Source organism: Schistocerca cancellata, chromosome 3 (assembly GCF_023864275.1).
Source record: "Schistocerca cancellata isolate TAMUIC-IGC-003103 chromosome 3, iqSchCanc2.1, whole genome shotgun sequence".
In the NCBI taxonomy this organism is placed as follows: Eukaryota; Metazoa; Arthropoda; class Insecta; order Orthoptera; family Acrididae; genus Schistocerca; species Schistocerca cancellata.
The window spans coordinates 803,565,730-803,586,906 of record NC_064628.1 but is presented as its reverse complement, the minus strand read 5'-3'; the positions used below and the strand labels follow the sequence as shown (position 1 = coordinate 803,586,906).

The 21,177-nt window shown below is 37.7% G+C and overlaps 1 protein-coding gene across 1 annotated transcript in view; it reads right to left on the bottom strand.

Moving 5' to 3' along the window:
- Positions 1–2,528: 2,528 nt before the first annotated feature.
- The window catches only part of LOC126176584 (disintegrin and metalloproteinase domain-containing protein 22), a 1,067,821-nt gene continuing 1,049,172 nt past the window's right edge, over positions 2,529–21,177 (bottom strand). Inside the window, exon 27 of the mRNA XM_049923744.1 lies at positions 2,529–5,075. Within this exon, the coding sequence (XP_049779701.1) occupies positions 4,664–5,075 (412 nt within the window). The 3' untranslated portion in view covers positions 2,529–4,663. The remainder of the gene's footprint in view (positions 5,076–21,177) is intronic.

Sequence of the window (21,177 nt, the reverse complement as noted above, 5' to 3'; positions counted from 1 at the left end):
TGATGCAATTTTTCGCATGCCCGGGCGTTCCTTCAGGATGCGAAGCACAGTCGTACGTGCTGATCCGGTTTTGTGGGTGAGCTCATGAACCGTATGGCGTCAATCACTGTCGACTAACGTGGCAACAGCATACACTTCTTCTTCAGAGACACGAGGATGACCTGCCCGATGTGTGTCTACCACAGTTTGCTGACCTACATTGAAAGCTTTTACCCAATGTGCCACTGTTCTGTACGGCAAAGCTGATTCCGCGCACACCTCTTGAAGACCTTGATGACACTGTCGTGCTGTAAAACTTCTGGTACATTCAATTTTGATCCAACTCCGTTGTTCTTGTTTCGAAAACAGAGTGACACCATTACATTAGATAGCTCGCTCACATGTGACTGTATTTTCCTTGATTGTTCATGCTGGTGACGTGAGCAGGCGAGTCCAATTGCTCGGAGGTAAGGTACGGATGTCAACAATGTGTGCTATCAGTGACTATAATGGATTCCATTGCATAGTGTCTCCACAGCAGTGTTGCCACTATTTAAGTTCCAACCTACATATGTATCTTGAAGTATGAGAGAATTTTTCATATATTATATATTAGGTAGAATACTTTTGTCATGGTTGGTTCTACCAAGAGTCTCAATTGCTCTGAAGTAATGTCATCTATTCTAGATGCCTTGTTTTCACTTGCATCTTTCAGAGCTGTGTCAAATACATCTCATAGCATCACATCCAGATCTGTAAGTGCTCTGTCACATTCTTCTCGCAGTATCACATCAGGAATCTTATCTTCATTCTCTTCTTTTTCACTTTCCATAATACTGTCTTCAAGTTTCTTTCCTGTACATAACTCTTCTGTATACATTCCTTCCATTTTTCAACCCCCCCCCCCCCTTCTTTTGTCAATACTGGCACACAATCTGAGCTCTTTATTTTCATACAGCAGTTTCCTTTCTTCCTCAAAGTGTCTTTTTAATTTTCCTATATGCAGCAGCTATCTTTCTTATAGTCACACATGCTTCTGCAGGATTACATTTATTCTCTGGCCATTCTTGTTTTGCTACTACCCACTTCCTACCTATCTAATTTTTTAATCATGTATTTAGATGCATATCTTGCCTCTTTCAGTTGCTAAATCTTATCGTATTGTCAATTAAATATAGTATCATGTGTGCTCTCTCAGGTTTTCTACTGGGCCTTTTCCACTTGCTTAGGTTTCTTTTCCTTCTTAATTTTCTGCAGGAAAAAGTTTCTGTAGTTTTAATCTGCATTTCATAACTAATAAATTGCAGTCAAGAATATACATCTGTTCTGGGAAATGTTTAGAATTTTCAAATCTGGTTTCTAAATCTGTATCTTACCATTCTATATCCTATATGAAAACATCCAGTATCTCCAGGTCTCTTCTATGTATACTACCTTCTCTCATTGTTCTCAAATGTTTGTAATGATTAAATTGTGTTCTGTGCAAACTGCTATCAGTTGGCTTCCTCTTACATTCCTTCCCCCCCAGTCCACCTAATATTTTTCCTTCTTTTCCTTTTCCTACTATTTATTACATTATCACATCCTAATTAAACTTTCATCTCCCTTAATGAACTGTATTTCACTAATTCCCACATCTACGTTCAGCCTTACCATTTCTCTTTTTATGTCCTCTAAACAGCCACACTTTGTAACAACACAAATGATATAGAATTGTTTCTAAGGGAATGGAATATTTTTTTATAGTATCTGTATTTCAGTATTTCACTATGGGCATAGTGCATGGAGCAAGATAGAGAAGGTACCATATTTTATGGACTATAAGATGCACTTTCTTCTTTGAAAAATTGCCTCCAAAATTCAGGTGCGTCTTATACTCGTAATTAATATAAAACTGTCCAATGTTTGATTTAAAATTCCCACCAATCTTAAAAATGGCCATATATTTGATGTCATGGGAAATCTATCTTTATCTGGTAACATTGGATTCAACTGGCAGCAGCAGTGCATCAAAGCAGCGAACTTGAGTCTTGAGTTGTAGGGACTCACGAGCCTGCTTGTAATGGAGGGGGGGGGGGGGGGGGAAGATATTCATATGATACAGGCTATAAATTGAAAGTACTGTATGTATGAAGAGGACAATGATGATGACGAAAAGGGAGAAGGAGAAGGAAAAGAAGAAGAAAAAAAGAGAAAAAGAAAGTTCGGATGACGATTTTCAGTGATTTTAAAGGTCAGTTCGGTTTTATAAACTAAGATTTCTTTTTAGTCTGACTTTTCAATCTAGTAATAAAAACAGTAAAAATGTTACTTAAAAAATTTGCATAAAAGTTAAAGTATGTCTTATAGTCTGTAGCGTCTTATAGTCCGTAAAATACAGTACTTCTGCTTACCTGGTCTTGGAACTTGTTCTAATCTTTCATCTGCTTCTATTATTCTGAAACTAAATTTGATTATTGCACACGAACACACAACTTACATTTCAGTATTAACACAAAGAAACATTAAATCGATGAAACATGACTTAAAATTATTTTTATTCATCTGTCTTAAAACATAAAAATTTTTGTGGCAATAAATTTCATATGAACTCTGTTTTTCCTCATGAGCAAATATTTCACACAACAGTTACTATATCTTTTACATCCCTAAATCACATATCTGAGTAGTTGAGGTACATTCTAATTATGACAAAACAAAATAAAACTGAACAAAACTCATACTAGAAAGAAAAATAAATTTGATTTTACATTGTCAGTTTTGGTCAGCAATGGATTTGGCACAGTCTCAAGAAATAAACTCATTACAGATTATCAGATAATTCTTAAACAGCAAGGTCTAAGCATGATGAGGAGGATGTTCAATTTCAACATGAAAGTTTTAAAGAGATGTAATGTGGACCATCATGGCTTGATGTTCAACAACATTTTTCTTATGTCATTCTCAATATTATTTTTCTTAAAAAAAGTAAAATAGTCATTTTAATTCCACATACTGATATCAATTCTAAAACTCTGGTAGTGTAAAAATTCATTAACATCACTGAATACAGCGCGTTAGTCAAACCACTAGTTTAAAGTCAACAACATTTTATTCTTAACTGTGGACTGAAGGCCTATTGATGGCTTCTTCCTTTCAACCACAACAAAACAATAGTGAAAAATAAATAAAAATAAAGTCTATCACACAGTTTCTTATTCATTTCACTCCAGCTGTTCAGTTTCCTCATAGTGTTTTCAGTATATGCTACTAATGCATATATATCCACTGTTACATGGAAAATCCCTACATTTATGAACCACAACTGAACAGATCACTCACTCATGATACAGAGAACTGCTAATCCATTTGTATAGTCACTGACATGCAACAATCTTGTTTCCATGCACACAGTTCATATAACTTTTACATACTACATCTGTATACAGTAGGTGAGCACTTTTGAGATTTCACATTTCTTATGAATATAACTTTGTTAAACGTAGAAATGTGTAACTGTAGGAGGCAGTCATATCTCATTAATCAAACAAAAATTGGTTTCACTTTCCCATGCATTTAAAAGTCTTTATTATTATAATTCTTTAGACGGGGAAATTTATTGGCACAGTCTTCTTTTCCCTCGTAATCTTCCCTGATTAGGCCAAATTACATAGCTTTAATTTAATTTTACTCAACAACATATGATATTGAAAAGACAAATATGTGAGAGACGTACATAGATCTGATATGAAATAAAAGACAAGTTGTAAACATTTTATTACACAAAAGAGTTAAGGAGTAGCATTACCCTGCAATCTGCAGCACTTGGGCTCTACAGGTACTGTGTGATACAACAGTTTCTTGTGACTAGGTAAGTGCTAAGTGAAAAATTGCAGAATGTTCCATAGAAGGGAAAATTATTAACAATTTGGTAACTCAAAAGATTAATATCCTTTGCTAAAATAAGATCTTCCGACACACAAATCGTGATAGTCGTCACAAAGGGTTTCGAGTTACAAAGATTTCTGGACAGGATTTAGAAAGTTTTGTAAAATGCCTAATATAGAAAGTTGAACTTTTTTCTGTAAACAAATAAGATTATCAGAAAAATTTCTGAAATTTTTGTTGTTTCAGGAAATTTCTCTGATTTTTATGATATGAAAGCACTCCAGGAGTTTAAGTGCAGAAAAAAATTCCAACAATATCTAAAACAAATTAACTACTCATTCTTCCTATAAAATATGTAATTCAAAGAAGTACACAGCAGAACATGATAACATTCTCCATTCTACCTCCGTTTTTCTTTGTGCGAGGCTTTCCTCACGTCACTTTTTTTTTTACAACGGATACATACAATAAAATGTCACAAGGATTTTTTGAAGTCCGTATCAGCACCACTCAGTAGTATATTTACATTGTAGTTACGATTGAAGTCTCTGTCTCTAACGAATATTTTCATACCGTTAAGTTAAAAAACTTACGCACTTTTTAATAAATCAATCTATGTAACAGAAGTTATAACTGGCACAGTGTTCACGTGACAGATGTCTACTTTCAACATAACACTACCACTTCTTGTCACCTGTTCAGTCTGACAACAAGTGAAGGCAACAGACAAACGTATTTTACACACGACATATGGCAGTTGACAAGATCTATGATTGATTGTGTCTAACACGTTGTGAGCAACTAAAGTCAACTGGGATCAGTGCTTGTACTCGGGATACCGCCGTGGGCGGAGCAAGGCCGTCTGCTCTGTGCCGGAGACGGAGGACGAGGCAGCAGTATCTCTCGAGGAATCGTTGTCCTCCTCTCCGGCTGAGTCTTCGTCACTGGGGTCTCCTCTCCTGCCCTCACTAGGAGCTGACGTACTGGGAGCAGCATCGCGTACAGAGCCCTCCCCAGAGCCCTCGTCACTTTCCGACGGTGGTGGGGAGGGGTAGTATTCCCGTTTTACTGCTTTGTCCTGATGGGGACTAGAAGCACCCCTGCGATGGTGCGAAGACTGGTGACGTGCGTGGTGGCTGATTGATGTGCTGGAGCCCTTCGGTGTAACTGGGAGAGCCTCCTCACTCGCCGACCGGACTAACTGTTGTTGAGCTTGAATAAATTCATCACTAGAAAATAACAATGATAAACAAACAACAAAAAGGGGGTTGTGTGTATCATGCATCTATAATCTAACAGAAACGAAACTAAACAAATATCCAAAGAATCCAAAAACAGCTACGGGAAAAGGTGAAAAGAGAGAAGAATTTAAATGTGTATTTGTTTTTATTTTAGTGTGCCTTATTCATTAATCCACTTATACTTCTGAAGTCCAGGTCCAACAAACCATCTTTATCAATAGTGAAACACAGGTGACTGTCCTAAAATGTACTGTAATAAAACAGCTAGAATTGTGTTTTAATGACGCTGTTGTTATAGAAGCTAAATCAGTTTGTAGATTGGTCAAGAGCAATACACAGTAGTGCATCCTGTATCTTGAACTTCCAGGCTTAAAAGATTACCTTCTGGAATTCAATAAGAAAATTAAATGTCAACACAAGTGGTGAGAGTGGGAGAGAGAGAGAGGGGGGGGGGGGGGAGAGAGAGAGAGAGAGAGAGAGAGAGAGAGAGAGAGAGAGAGAGAGAGGTGGGGGGGGGTGTTAGGGAGAGAAATGATGATATGACAAAGTGATATGATATTATGTGATAGAAAATACAGAAGGGTTGTTCAGTACCCAAATCAGAAACGATTTTGTTATTTCATACACATTACACCTTTTCTTGCAATGAGTGAGTTGTGCAGAATGAAATGTCACTTATCTACTGTTGATGACAGGTGGGAGAGAGAGGAAACTACAGCCAGCACATAGTCTATTCATCTACAATAATAGCAAAGGGGGCTGCTGAGATGAAATGTACTCATCTGATATCAAAATATCATATGTCCTAATTCCATGTGTCACAGTTGACAAATTTGGAGATTTGGGATTTGACACAGAACATTGGACTATGGCTTGGTGATAAGGAATTTTCATAAATACTGCTCTCTTCCAAGTAAGTCAAATATTGAATATAAAAATTTCTAATTTCTCCCTCAATTATGATTCAAACTAGAAAATTCTCATTCAGCACCATTCAAATTGCACCTCCCCCTCCCCCCTGCCCCCCCCCCCCCCCACACACACATGTATACTGGATATGCCCACAGTGTTTATTTCACAAGATTGCCTGATGACTCTCATTGTGTAGCAGGGAGTGTCCATCTGTTGAAGCAATTTCTCTCAATGGTGAACAACTTTTCCTCCCTGTTGTCTCTGTTACTTGTTCAAATTTTTGCCCATAATTTTTATGGGCTCAGTGTGAGCAGGTTGGTTTCTGGTTAGACTAAAGAGAAGTGTTTTCTTGTGCAGCCACGACATGAGCCTTTTGGTTTTGGCATTAACTTTGCAATTCAATTCTCAGAGCTGAGACATACTGGAAGAGCAACTATTTGCCCCCTGCAAGTAAAACAGGAAAAGTATTCAGGAGGTTTAATGGAAGGTAATTGATAGAAAGTAGGAAATAGAGAGGATACAGTACTGAGCCTTGTGGGACTCCACAGCTTATTATGGCTTTGTCAGATTAAATTTTTTCAGATTTCTACCATTTGGTATTGGTTGGTCAGCTATGACTGATACCTCCTATTTACTTTATATCTGATGTCATATGATTCTAGATTCTAAAGCAACAATAAGTGAGTAACAAGATCAAAAGCCTTACTTAGGCCACTGGAAATTCCAGAAGAAACTTCTGTTCAATTGAAGTATTTAAAAATTTGGTCAGTGAAACTGAAAATTGTCTCATTAACAGTCCTGTTTTCGTGAAATCCAAACTGGTGTTTGACTAATTATACCTTCCCTACTCTGAGAAATTCTGTTATTTGATTGTAGATGACTTTCTCTGTTGTCTTAGATATGGCTGGAAGTATGAAAATACAATGATAGTTCCCTTTTCAATCACAAACTGCACTGTGGTGTAATCATGTTCATATAAATTTACAATAAGTCTGTCCTGAGCATGCTTGATACTTCACACCAGTGGCCTTTCAATTCTATCAAGTGTGACAGGATTTTCTTTCATATTGTGAAATGTATAACTAATTCAGACAATCAGTTTGCTCTGGTGACAACTGAAGCAATTGAGAAGAAAAAAATTCTGTGAGTTTTAAATCAGGTGAACTTCCAGGCCACACAACATGTCTTACTTGATCTATCCAATGTTATTTTAATTCAACTGTTTACTGTGCTCACATATTAACCCCGAAATTTGCTGGGGCTCCATCTTACTGCAACTAACGATTGCTGTGCACAGCCAGCTTTACTGTTTGCAGCAGTCGTAAATGTGAAACGAAGTTTGAAATGTAGGGTAACCAGAACCACTTGAGCATGCTGACAAAGTCCTAAAAGAATACCAACCATTTTGTTACAGAAGTTCATGGGCAATCATTGCAGATGAGATCTACATGTGGATTCTCATGGTCCCAGATGTGACAATCCATACTGTTAAATCAACTGGTAATGCAAATGAATAACAAGTGTGAAAGACAGCATCATTAAAATTCTGATGAAACCTATACAGAAATTCAAGTGGTCGTAGTATTTGTGCCTTCTAAGGGTGATACAAGTGTAGGTTGTAAATCTGCAGTACACACAAATTGTGACCTCTATTTTCCTCAGCACATGCCACAGGAAACATACTCGTTGAATTTTTTTGTAAAACCTTTCTATAATGGCTGTTGAATATCTCTTCCATTGGCCCTTACCACAGTGTAACACATAATAATATCAGTTACCTTAAACAATTAGTAATGCATGCTGTGTCCAGAACCTCACATGTAAGGCACAATGAAGGCTTATAAGCAAAGTAACAATTAAATATTAGTTGGCTGTTGTGTGCTACATACCATAACCATTACACCTCACTCATGTGTGTAACTAATCAGTGATGACTTGAAAAGGGCATGTCACTAACCAAAAAATTAGCCTCTGTGTATAAATTATCATACTTCAAAGTTTACCAGTTAGGTCCTAAAATGTGCTTTTATGCTATGGTAGTTCCATTAGGTGTAGCCTTAGACTTCTTGCAGTATAACTATGATGTAGAGGGGCAGTAAAGATCAGGCATCTAAAAAGTAACTCACTGTCTATGAGGGTGAGTGTGGGGGTGGCGGGGGGGGGGGGATTTTTCACATTTTTGTTGGCCTGACAGATCGACTTCAGGTAACATATTAATTGCAGTGAAGTATAGAAGAAAAACAAGCCAATCTGTTTATTGTGAGCAGCAGGTTTTACCATCCATTAATTTTAATGCAAGGTCTGTGAAATACGATAGATAGGTAAATAGTAACTGCATGTGTGCATGTGTGTGTGTGTGTGTGTGTGTGTGTGTGTGTGTGTGAGAGAGAGAGAGAGAGAGAGAGAGAGAGAGAGAGAGAGAGAGATTGACAGTTAGTGCAGACTGAAGAACACTTTTTTTAAATGGGCAGCATGCAGTCATATACAAATTTCAACTACAGGCATGCAACACTTGCACATATATCACATATATTCCACATTATAATAATTACAGTTTAAACCTAACATAACTTCATGCATTGTCTCAAAGTTACAATACTGGGTCTGCATTTTCTCGTAATAACAGCATAAAAAGAATGAGGGAAATACAGTTTATAAGAAAACATTGGAAACATAAAGGCAAACTTAGGGCAGCAAAGCTGACATACTGCCTACAAGAAACAAAAACACATATTTTTAGCAAGCAAAAGGCCTTTGATCTTACACCAACAAAAAAACTGAAAATTAACGGAGCTCTAAAGATATTCGCTGATATACACTAATGAGCCAAAACAGTATCATCTCTATAGTGACCAGATTATGATGATATTGGAAACAATTAAAAAACCTGTACAATAGGCCTACCGGTTGAGGGCGTTGCAGTGCATCGCCTGAGAGTAAACAAGCAGACAACAACTACAGAATGACAAGCAATGGAGACAGCACGACAAAAAGCAAGTCCAGCACATAAACCAAGATGAAAACCAGAGACTTAGTGAATTCAGAACCAAGACAACAATGTGTAGTGATATCAGTACAACAGCACAGAAAAACCACAACTGATTGCAGAGCTGCTGTGCCAGTGGCATTAAAGAGCAGTTGTGAGCACTGATAGGCAGGCATAGTGAGCCTGTACTAGCAATGGTGCCTGCATCAGTGATGGCAGCACTCACAGACTGCAGCAGTGCTGTCTAGCAGCCATCATTGAGGTCCATACCTTCCAGTGGGCTTTCAAACTCACCGGGCCAGGATAACAGAATCTCCTGCTTAAGAACTTGTTGGTCCAACTTTGAAACACAATATAGCAGCAATTCTGCATGACAAATTCCACAAATTCTTGACATATTTTCTGAGGTATGTGGTACCAGATGTCTATATGCAGGTCACACGTGCCCGCAAATTACAGGCTGGTGGTTAGTAAGTGTGGAGCTGGCACCCAATAGCATCCCAGAGATGTTCCATCAGGTTAAGATCAGGTGAATGTGGTGGATTCTGGCCTTGTGGCAAGGACATAGGGGATGACACTGAGCATGATGGGCTGCAACAATATCCACAGATCCACAGCTGCCATGCTGCTTTGGCTTGCTATTACAGGTCCTGCAGAAACCCAGATAATAACATAAAATTGCCCCCCCTCCAAACTGTGTCTGGGTGCTTGGAGTGTTTCGTGCAGCTGCTTGCTTAGTTGATGATGTATCTAGATGTGAACACTGACCTAATATAACAAGAAAAATGATTCATCCAACCAAGCTACTCGTTTCTATTGATAGTGCAGTCTCGATGATCCTGTGCCCACTGCAGTTGTAACTGACGATGTCACTGGGTCACCGTGGAAAAGTGGAAGGCTTGTCCACTGCAGAATACCATGTTCAACTATGTGTTCTGAATGGTGTGCTCCAAAACACTTGCACCTGCATCATTATTGTACCTGTAATTGCCCAGAGACTATGATGGAATGTGAATGCCCAAGTCACCCATTAGTGGTTTCACCAACCTTAAACCACTTTCATTAGATCCTCATGAGAGTCACACATGAACAGCAGACCAGTTTTACTGTTCTGATAGATGCTCTTCCCCAGATGCCAAGCTATAAACAATCTGACCTTTGTCAAATTCATTTATGTCAGTGGATTTTCCCATTTGCAGTCTCATCATTGCTAGAATGATTCCCCATTTGTTTCTGCTCCATTTAATTGCTTTTCTTACTGTGTCACACATCTGTAACTCCACCGCATTGCATTAAATCTCACAGCAACACTGACCATAATGTTTTGGCTCATCAATGTATAACAAGAATGAAAACATGTGGCACAACCTAAATGGAAATGGAAGAGTTGAATGCATTTTTTTCAACAAATACAGTTACAAACATTCTGGTACATCATCTGCTGATATGAGTTTTAGTATGCAACATGAATTTAATGAACATTATATTTATCTTAATGATCCAATACATAGTCTCCATTACAAATGTAGCTAGCATATAAAGTACTGGAATATGTAGATATTTTGTCTTTGAAACTTCATTAGAACATGCACAACTGTACCAACAAGAACTTACACTGAAGATTTTAGATATCATGATACACGGAATGAATATTTGTTTGTTCATCTTCTATGCGCTCCTGTGCCATTGATCCAGTTGAGATGCAACTTATGCGAGTTATGCCCATGAAGGTTTCTGTTTGGGTAAGAATCACCCACCATCCATAGTGGTGTGGATGGAAAGGGGTGACATAGAAGCTTAAACAAGTACTGTGGGCATATATATCCCAACTGTCCCTGCAGGGTGAGGGGGTGGAGATGAGAAATGTGACATGTGAAAATATTCAATAAAGGCAGTATCAAATTTGTAATATTTGGGGTTGCTGGATTTATTGATTTCATCACTATGACATTTCACCCCTAGAGTTGTTGGTGCCTTTACACACCAGCATACCTCTGTGACACCTGAAGGAATTTGTACCAGAACTGGCACAAGTATCACTTACTATCTGACAAAATTTTGCTGTGGCAGTAAGGCAACCCTAGCACCCCTATGGATGAGGGTTTGGGGTAAGAATGAGTGACATAAAAGTTTAACTCAGGACTGCGTGCAGCAGTTTCAGACAAATCTGGCATATACCTGACTCCTTATTTCTATAAAAGTAGTGTGAGTGTAGGATACCCCTACTACTGTGACAGGCAGGTGTGACAATGAGAAGGGCTGATATGTAGAAATGCCTGAAAATGACCTGTTGGTATTTCTTTCTAGTAATTACTTGACTTGTAATGCTTTAAAAGCACAATCTGTCTCTTATTTGTGTTGTTCAATGCATAAATCATATTGTGAGAACTAGCACACCAGCATGCTAATGATTTTGCCGGTGTGTATCGGGACCAAAGATCATGCTACACAACTCAATATCACAGATACATTTAATGTCCTCTCTCAAGCCACAAGGTGTAAAACACTGAAGGTTCAGACAGTTGCCAGTGACAGTCCTTTTTCTCAAACCAACAATCAGTAACTGGCAGAAATACAAGCTTCTTCACAATTTAAGTCAGGGTGTAGTTTGCTATACGTATGAATGAAATATGTATACAAATACATTTGAAATATATTAAATGTATGTGAAATTTATACATGTGTGTCATATATGTGATGACTGCATATGCGGGTGTAGCTGTGGACAAAAACTTAATGCCCAAAAAACCACTGTCTTTCATTTATTTTGTACATGTAAATGTGTCTGCTCTGTGTATATGTACTTACCTGGAAAAAAAAGAGGCACTGCAATGCATATCGGGCTTAGCTACTTATTTATAGAAAGAACACTTTTGAAATGCTCAACAAGAAATATTCAAAGATTTTTTAAAATTGTGGATAATTGTGGTGACTTTGGTCAAATGGACCTGGTAACTTACAAAAATTGTTTTGTCATAAAGGCTTTTTGTTTTTGGGAGCTGTTTATAGATGAAGTAAAATCTCAGTACCCACATGCGGCAAAGCCGACAAATCCCAAGTGATATGATGTAAATATCAAGACCAATACACAGAAAACTAAAAAAGATTATACAAGTGTCAAACCAATAACCACTCTAAACAATTATCAGTTTCTCCATTTTACCAGTTTCAATGTTGAAGAGGATTAAATAAAATAACAATCTCATAACTGTGGTGAAAGAGAGAGAGATGGAGCTGAAAAAGAAGTAAAATGTTGAGAGAGGAGGAATAGAATGTAAAACGACAGGAGAAGAAATAGTCAGGACTGGGCTGGGGACTAGAAGTGGTTTAGGTCAGTGGGGTTGCAATGACAGAGGATGTCCAGGAGCAATAGTTTCCAATTCCGTAGTTGTTGGTGCCTGAGGTAGGGAAAGGGGGAGGGGGGACAGTAGAGCATCCAGCACTGTGGTGTGTGGTGTGCAGCATGTTTTCAGCAACCCTGTGGTTGAATTTTTGGCTAGCTCCAGTTAAGCAGACATCATTTATGATGGTAAAGAACAGATCAGTTGTCTTACCCACATAAACAGATGCACAGAAATCAGTACATTATATTGCTGTTCTTGTATGCAACCCAACCTTTGGTTAGAAAGGAAATCCCTATTACTGGACTGCGGAAATAGGCAGTATGTGGGTAAACAGCACAGATCTTGCACCTTTGTTATGGTTACATGAGAATGACTTGTCAGGTGCTGGTGGGAATAGGGGTAGGATAGAGATGGACTACAATACTCTGTAGTCTGTATGGTTTGTGCAGTATTTTGGGTAGGATGACTCTCATCATAGAGGAACTTTAAGCCCCAATGAAGGACATGATTGCCTTATTAAAGACCCGAGTATTTTTGTGTGATAAGTGGAGTACTTGTTGGTGACTGTTTTACTTTGCCATTGGGAGAAATTTAGTGGAAAATCTATTGCTGAATCAGCTGGGCAGGATATTGTGTATCTGTAAATGGCTCTGGTACATATTTGTGCCTATATGGATAATTCTGGCTTCTCAGTACAGATGTGGTGCCATGTATGCCAAGACTATAGGGAGGTATTTTCTTATGTTGACCAATGCCCACAAAGTCTTCCATGTCAAAATGCTGATGTACTACAACATTTTTATTAAATTACCATATACAACTAATCCAGGTTGGTAAAGGAACCTTTAAAAACTTGTGTGTCTTAATACATTCTGTCAACTGTCAGAATACTTATTGTGTGTCAAAAAGGGACAACTGCCAAAGTTTTAACTTGCTTAATGTAGTGTATATTGAGTTTTAACTTGCTTAATGTAGTGTATATTATGTCTTATTATTTTCTTTCTTCACATGGAAAATAAATACTACAGTATCTAAAAATTTACACTCTAAATTGTCATAAGCACAGTGAGCATTCTCCTAATGAAGCTTCAAATTGAAATATGTAGGGTTCTGAATCTTTTTACAGTCACTGTAAGTCTGATGCAACATGAAAATCTCATTCAAAATTAAGATTATAGAACCAGAATCTATACATTTATAAAGAAGCATGACTGAGAAGCACATCAGGAAGAAAGAGACTAGAGACAAAAGACATTTCCACATCTATCCTTGATTTGAAACAACATAAGCAAGTCTTCTCATAATGTACGTAGTTATCTTTTTTTGCTATTTTTTTAACTGGCCTAATAGAAATTCTACAAAAAATATTTCAATAACTTTTTGTTTGGGCACAAAATTATCTTCCATAGAAAACATCATATTACACCAATCTGCATTTACTTCTTCCTTCATTTATTTACCACTGTAATTTCATTAATCCTTACTACATATTTTTTTCTAATTTTACATTTTAATCATCTTCCCTCTCTTGCCTGTAACTATTATAGTGGAGATTTCTTTTTCTTCTCACTGTTTTATTAACCCCTAGCTTTTCTTCTTAGATATTTTCATCTTGACCCATTTCAGTATATGTTACAGGTTTCCTCTTTGCGCTACCTGCTTACTTGGTGCAGACAGATTTCATATAGACAGAGAAGCAGAGTTGGCTTTTGCATAACCGGAGTGCAACATTGAGACACTGAGAACGTAGCTCTGGATCCACAGAGGAACCATAGAGATGCAACATGTGAGGAGAATTCAAGTTGTTTTGCAAGAAACTAGGCCACAAAAACTCAATCTAACTGTACCAGACCATATATTTCAAATCTTGGAAGCAGGAAGGTCACCCAAATGCTCCACATGGAAAAGTTAGCTTAGGAGGTGGTCTTGCTCATCTCCATTTTTATCATCCTACAAGTTTGCACAATGGACCTCAAAAATGAAAGTCAGAACAACAAAAAATGAGTTTTGCTTTCAATTTTATGTTGATGTTGAGACAGAAAATTTTGTATGGTGAAAAGGCCAGATATGTGTTAAATGATGCCATAGAATGAGATGTCGCTGTTGGTGAGGCGGCAGCTTTCTGGAGGAATGGAAATAAGTTATTATAGTAAACAGTTTAAAGAAGATGGCAAGTTGTGGACCATAGTTTAGAAATGGTCCTTTCCTAAAGGTAAGACACATTTGAAGGAGGAGTGAAACAGTCAGTTCTTTGTGTGTTAAAGATAGGCAAAAGGATGCAGATATGTTAGTGTGTCAGGGGCAGGAATTCAACTGGCATAAACTGCATAGTAAAACAGAAATCATAGAGCATACACACCCAACAAAAGATAGTGTCATTTATAGCTCTAATTTATTCCTAAGCAAACTATGATTGGATTTTTGTATCTGAATGTATGTCACTTCTCTAACCTGAGTACGATTAGAATGATTTGATTTTCAGGTTAGATTATACCCTGGTGCACATCCATTTGGGACATTTATAGTTATCCATATAGTGAGACAGCAGGATGATGGATAAAAAAGGGCAGTCACTAAAGTATTTCCTGTTGTCTGTTGCTTGTAATTTTCCCTTTCATCTGTGGGATGCACTACATGGAATGCAAATTATTTTAACATTTCTTGCTTAGTTAATTCTGCTTACTTAATGTACAGAGCGAATAACACTGGGATAAATTGTAACACTGTCTCACTCCCTTCTCAACCACTGCTCTTCTTTTGCATCTTTTGACTCTACAACTGCAGACTGGTTTCTATACAGGTTGTAAATAATCTTTCACTCCCTGTGCTTTATCCCTATTATCTTCAGAATTTCAGCCAAGTAATTTACCTTGGTGGAAAGACGTGAATGGTGTCCACTCAGCTTTGTGAGGAAAAAGAGCTATTTGAAGGAACTGATACTGCTGGGCTGCAGAATGGATGGTTGACTTCATGTTCCTCCAATAATGTTGTCCAATGACACCTTGTGTAGAGGATAAAGCAGTAGTTTGGTCAACAGGCCAATATTATAAGGAGGCTGATGATTCAAGCTTTAAATTTAGTCAATAATTTTAAATGAATGATAACATTTTAGCACATATGCTGTCAATTGATGAAATAAAATTTCCTTTTATTTTGTTCTTAGTACTGAACAGTTTCAAGTGTGCAGCCTTTTTCAGTGCATGCATGAGCACAATCCAGCCATATCTACAGCAGAGCATTAGTTCTCATCAGTTTATAAGAATGTACATCGAACATTTGATTGATATACTTTCAGTTTTGTACATGGTGGACAGACAATACATCCTGCAAAACAATACAAATTGCCTTCTCTGAATACTGCTTAGAACAGATAGTTTGGTAATTGACTCATGATAAAAATATATTAGATCTAATGGCAACAAGAGACATGGCCTCTTAAAGAATGCCCACATCAAAACTGATATCAGTGACCATGAGACTATATAGCAGCAGTGGTTCATCATCATCATCATCATCATCATATTTAAGACTGATTATGCCTTTCAGCGTTCAGTCTGGAGCATAGACACCTTATAAAATTCCTCCATGATCCCCTATTCAGTGGTGCCCCTATTCATTGCTGCCTCTTCTGATGTTAAACCTATCACTTCAAAATCATTCTTAACCGAATCCAGGTACCTTCTCCTTGGTCTGCCCCGACTCCTACCCTCTACTGCTGAACCCATGAGTCTCTTGGGTAACCTTGCTTCTCCCATGCGTGTAACATGACCCCACCATCTAAGCCTGTTCGTCCTGACTGCTACATCTATAGAGTTCATTCCCAGTTTTTCTTTGATTTCCTCATTGTGGACACCCTCCTGCCATTGTTCCCATCTACTAGTACCTGCAATCATCCTAGCTACTTTCATATCCGTAACCTCAACCTTGTTGATAAGGTAACCTGAATCCACCCAGCATTCGCTCCCATACAACAAAGTTGGTCAAAAGATTGAACGGTGCACAGGTAACTTAGTCTTGGAACTGACTTCCTTCTTGCAGAAGAGAGTAGATCGTAGCTGAGCGCTCACTGCATTAGCTTTGCTACACCTCGCTTCCAGTTCTTTCACTATGTTGCCATCCTGTGAGAATATGCATCCTAAGTACTTGAAACTGTCCACCTGTTCTAACTTTGTTCCTCCTATTTGGCATTCACTCCGTTTATATTTCCTTCCCACTGACATTACTTTCGTTTTGGAGATGCTAATCTTCATACCATAGTCCTTACATTTCTGATCTAGCTCTGAAATATTACTTTACAAACTTTCAATCGAATCTGACATCACAACTAAGTCATCCGCATATGCAAGACTGCTTATTTTGTGTTCACATATCTTGATCTCACCCAGCCAGTCTATTGTTTTCAACATATGATCATTAAATAATATGAACAACAGTGGAGACATGTTGCAGCCTTGTCTTACCCCTGAAACTACTCTGAACCATGAACTCAATTTACCGTCAACTCTAACTGCTGCCTGACTATCCATGTAAAGACCTTTAATTGCTTGCAAAAGTTTGCCTCCTATTCCATAATCTCGTAGAACAGACAATAACTTCCTCCTAGGAACCCGGTCATATGCCTTTTCTAGATCTATAAAGCATAGATACAATTCTCCCTGTTCCACTCATAACACTTCTCCATTATTTGCCGTAAGCTAAAGATCTGGTCCTGACAACCTCTGAGGCCTAAACCCACACTGATTTTAATCCAATTGGTCCTCAACTAATACTCGCACTTTCCTTTCAACAATACCTGAGAACCACAACAGTGCTTACCAAAGTAAAAAAGATAACTAAATCAAGTAGAAAGATTTATTTGTAGTAAACTGCCTAAAGTGGCAGTAGTGCCATATCCCTAGAGGCAACTTGAAACTTTTAGTTCTTGACAGTATCATGTTGAGAAACTGTGGTTCAAGTTCAGAAAATTAGTTGAAGAAGCACTGAACAGATATGTACCCAGTAGAACTGCTCACAAAAGAGGGAACCCTCCACAGCATACAGTTTAGTAAAGAAGCTTCTAAAGAAGCAGTGATTACTACACAATACATGTAAAATAAGCATAGGGCTATTAGATAGAGAGACAATAAATGAAATGTGTTTGGCTGTCAGAGGTGTAACGCATGAAGCCTTGAACAATTACCACACCTGAATCTTATTGAAGTATCTCTCACAAAACCTGAAGACATATATAAGGGCTGTCATTGGCTACAAATTTACCGTCTACACACTTATACATGAGATAGGAACCGAAATTGAGGACAGTAAAACAAAAGCAGAAGTTCTGAACTCTGTTTCAATTGTTCCTTTACTAAGCATGTTTACTAAGCAAGTTTACTTCCTGCACAACTGCAAAGATGAGTGTGAGAATCTCTTTCAGAAACATCTGAAATGGTTAAAATACAGGATGTACATGAAGTCTGGGAACACTTTCAGTTGTATATTGCACAGTCTTGCGACAAAAGCTGTCTATGAAACCATTCAAATTGGAGCTAGTGCAGAAGCTCAATGACGGTGACAAAGACAAGCATTTTGAGTTTTGTTCGCAGTTGCAACAATTGAATGAGAATGGGGATGGCATTTTTGATCGCTTAATTTTTAGCGAACAAGCCACTTTTCACACTAATGGGAAAGTGAACAGGCATAATTGTTGAATCTGGGGTACAAAGCATCCACACGAATGCATTGAATTTGAGTGAGATTCCCCAAAAGTAAACGTTTTTTGTGCCTTGTCATGTCAAAAACTGTACTCTCCTTTCATCCTTCAGCAGGATGGGGTTCCACCCAACTTTCATCATGAAGTTAGTGGGTACCTGAAAATGGAACTGCTGCATCGATGGATCAGCCTTGCTGTACAGATATCATGTTTCATAAAATGGCTTCCCCGATCACCAGATCTCACTCTGTGTGACTTTTTTGTGTGGGGACACATTAACAATCTGGTATATGTACCGTCTGTACCACGTGATGTAGCAGAGCTCCCGGAGAGAATACGGTAAGCGACTGCCACAGTTGACGATGCCATGCTGGGGCAGGTATGGCAAGAATTCGATTATCATATTGACATCTTCCGGGTCACTCATGGTTCACATATTGAATGTTTGTAAAAATAAATAAATAAATAATAAAAAAAAACACTCCCCGAGTTTCTCTTCAAAATGCAGTATGTATGACATATGTACAATGTTTAGTTCTTGTGCAATAAATAGTTGAAAGTGTTCCCGGACTTCATGTACACCTTGCATTGCAAGGCCCCAGGGCTCAATGGAGTCCCTGTCAGAGTATATATAAAATTTGCAGCTGAGTTAGCCCCTTGCTTATCCATAATACACCGTAGATCACTTGAACAACAAACTGTGCCCAGTGGTTGGAAGAAAGAACAAGTCCTACCCATCTACATGAAAGTTAACAGATCTGATCCACAAATGTACCATAAAATACCATTGGCATCAATCTGTTATAACATCTTAGAATATCTATGAGGTCAAATGTAATGAGGTCTCTTTGATATAATGATCTCTTCCATGCTGATCACAGATTCCAAAAAACATTGATGATGCAAACCTGACTAATGTTTTTCTCTCATCATCTTGAAAACCACAGATCAAAACTTTTGCAGATGACAAAATTATCTAAAATGAACCAAAGCTTCACAGGTATCCAGTCAGATCTGGATCTGACTTTAAAGTGATGCAAAGAGAGGAAACTTGCTTTGAGCACAACTGGAGTCACTTAACTCATACAAATACCTGGGTATAATAATTTGTGAGGCTGTGAAATGGAATGATCCCATAGGATCTATCTTATGTAAAGTAGGTTGCATTAATAGCTAATTGGTAGCATACTGTAAAAATGCAATCAGTCTACAAGGGAAACTGTTTACTGAACACTTGTGTGAACTACCCTAGAATATTTCTCAAGCAAGTGGAACCCCCTAATAAATAAGGCTAACATGAAGTATTGACTGTATACAAAAAAGGGCAGCAGGAATGATCACATGTTTGTTTGACCACCAAGACAGTGCCACAAAAATACTGAAAAATCTGAACTGAAAGTCTCTTGCAGAAAGATGCCAGCTATTTCATGGAAGTCTATTTCCAAAGTTTCAATAATCAGTATTAAGTGAGGAATCTATGAGCATACTAGAATTCAATAATTTCTTCATGTACAGGTCCACAGCCTCAGTATATTGGCTAAATGATGTAACCATTTTAATCACCATAAGCTGTCAGTTTTAGTCCTTTAATGCACCACACATATAAATTACATTAGTGGCCAGTTTTGGCCTTAGGCCATTTTCAAATGCCTGCAATATGATATCAAAAGTATAGTAAATAGGAAAAACATCACACTTCTGTATTGCAGTTGTTTAAATTACTTACATGATATTGGTGATGTGTAGGTCACATTTAAAAACTTTGTTTTATGTTATGCGGGGAGAGACATGTTCCAACTCACACACATGTTCAATGTCTTGCACATACCAATCACCTTACAAGAACAACTTTCACAACAAGTCATGCAGGAAAAAACCTTACTAACAGGTAGCTTACTAGCCCTTGAACATTCATCCAGCAGCATACCATGTATTTTTCTGCACTCACACATGCGTGTAACTGTGTAAATCATGGGAAACATGTATCACCCCAAGAGCAAGCTGAGACCTGTTTGCAGAGACAGAATTAACGCCAGAGGGAGCTGCCATCATGTAATCACAATCTTGTGCACATGATGTTAATTCTTATTACACTTCTTACATGATGGACTTTGACTATACTTATAACCATTATAGGCATACTCAAATTTTTGTTATTGTTGCAATGAGGCTATCTTTTTAAAAATTGGCCTCAATTTTATATTCCATTTTGAAAACAGCCTCCATGCTTGCAGTCATTACACAAATCATAAAGTGGCACACTGTAGTAAAACAATTCTTAATTTTGATCACAGTCCCATGTCACATTGGTCTGTGGAATTGCAACATCATTCACAGTATTGTTAAAATTGTTTACAATACTGTAAAGTATTAAAATGATTTACATTTATTACTGGTATATAAAAATAAGCACCTTTCTGGCAATATTTTTACTGCAGCTATCTCATGTGTTCATTTTCCTAAAGTAATGTATTAAAGTTAATAATTTTCATCATATGTAAAATTACAAATCCACTTCTGTGTGTAGCTCTGCAACCACCAATCGGATTTCATTTATTGGAGGGCGGCTATTTCTGTGTTTTGAAATGTATATGTATAATGTCACTCAATGTGTTGTTGGTATGGTAACCTATATGAATGTTATTCTTATGTAACATGTTTGCTCTTTATCTGAGATGGTTCCAATGTACTTCTCTAGCTAGTGTGATTTTGTCCTAAGAAATGACAGCCTACTGTGGTTAAAATTATTCCATCATTTAAGAAATACTAGAATCTATCACTCCTGCAAAACCATTGATTAGGCTAATTATAGCATCAACAGCTGCATTTAAGCAAGCATTCTTCCCATGCTCCATATGTTGATGGAATGGGAAGAAATCCTAATACATGATATAATGAGAAGTACTCCCTGCTATGCACTTGACAGTGACCTGCACAGTATGGACGTAGACGAAGAGGTAGAAACAAGCATAAATGTTCGTCATATTACCAGAAGGGGTGAAAATCAGTCTATCTAATGCAGTAATTATCCAACATACTCTTATTACATGTGTGAATTGGTGAGTTCTTGGGCTCTGAGCCATGTACAGATGTTCTGTAAACCCCTTTGAAAAGGGGTTTACAAATAAAACTGTAACACAATGGAAACAAAACAAA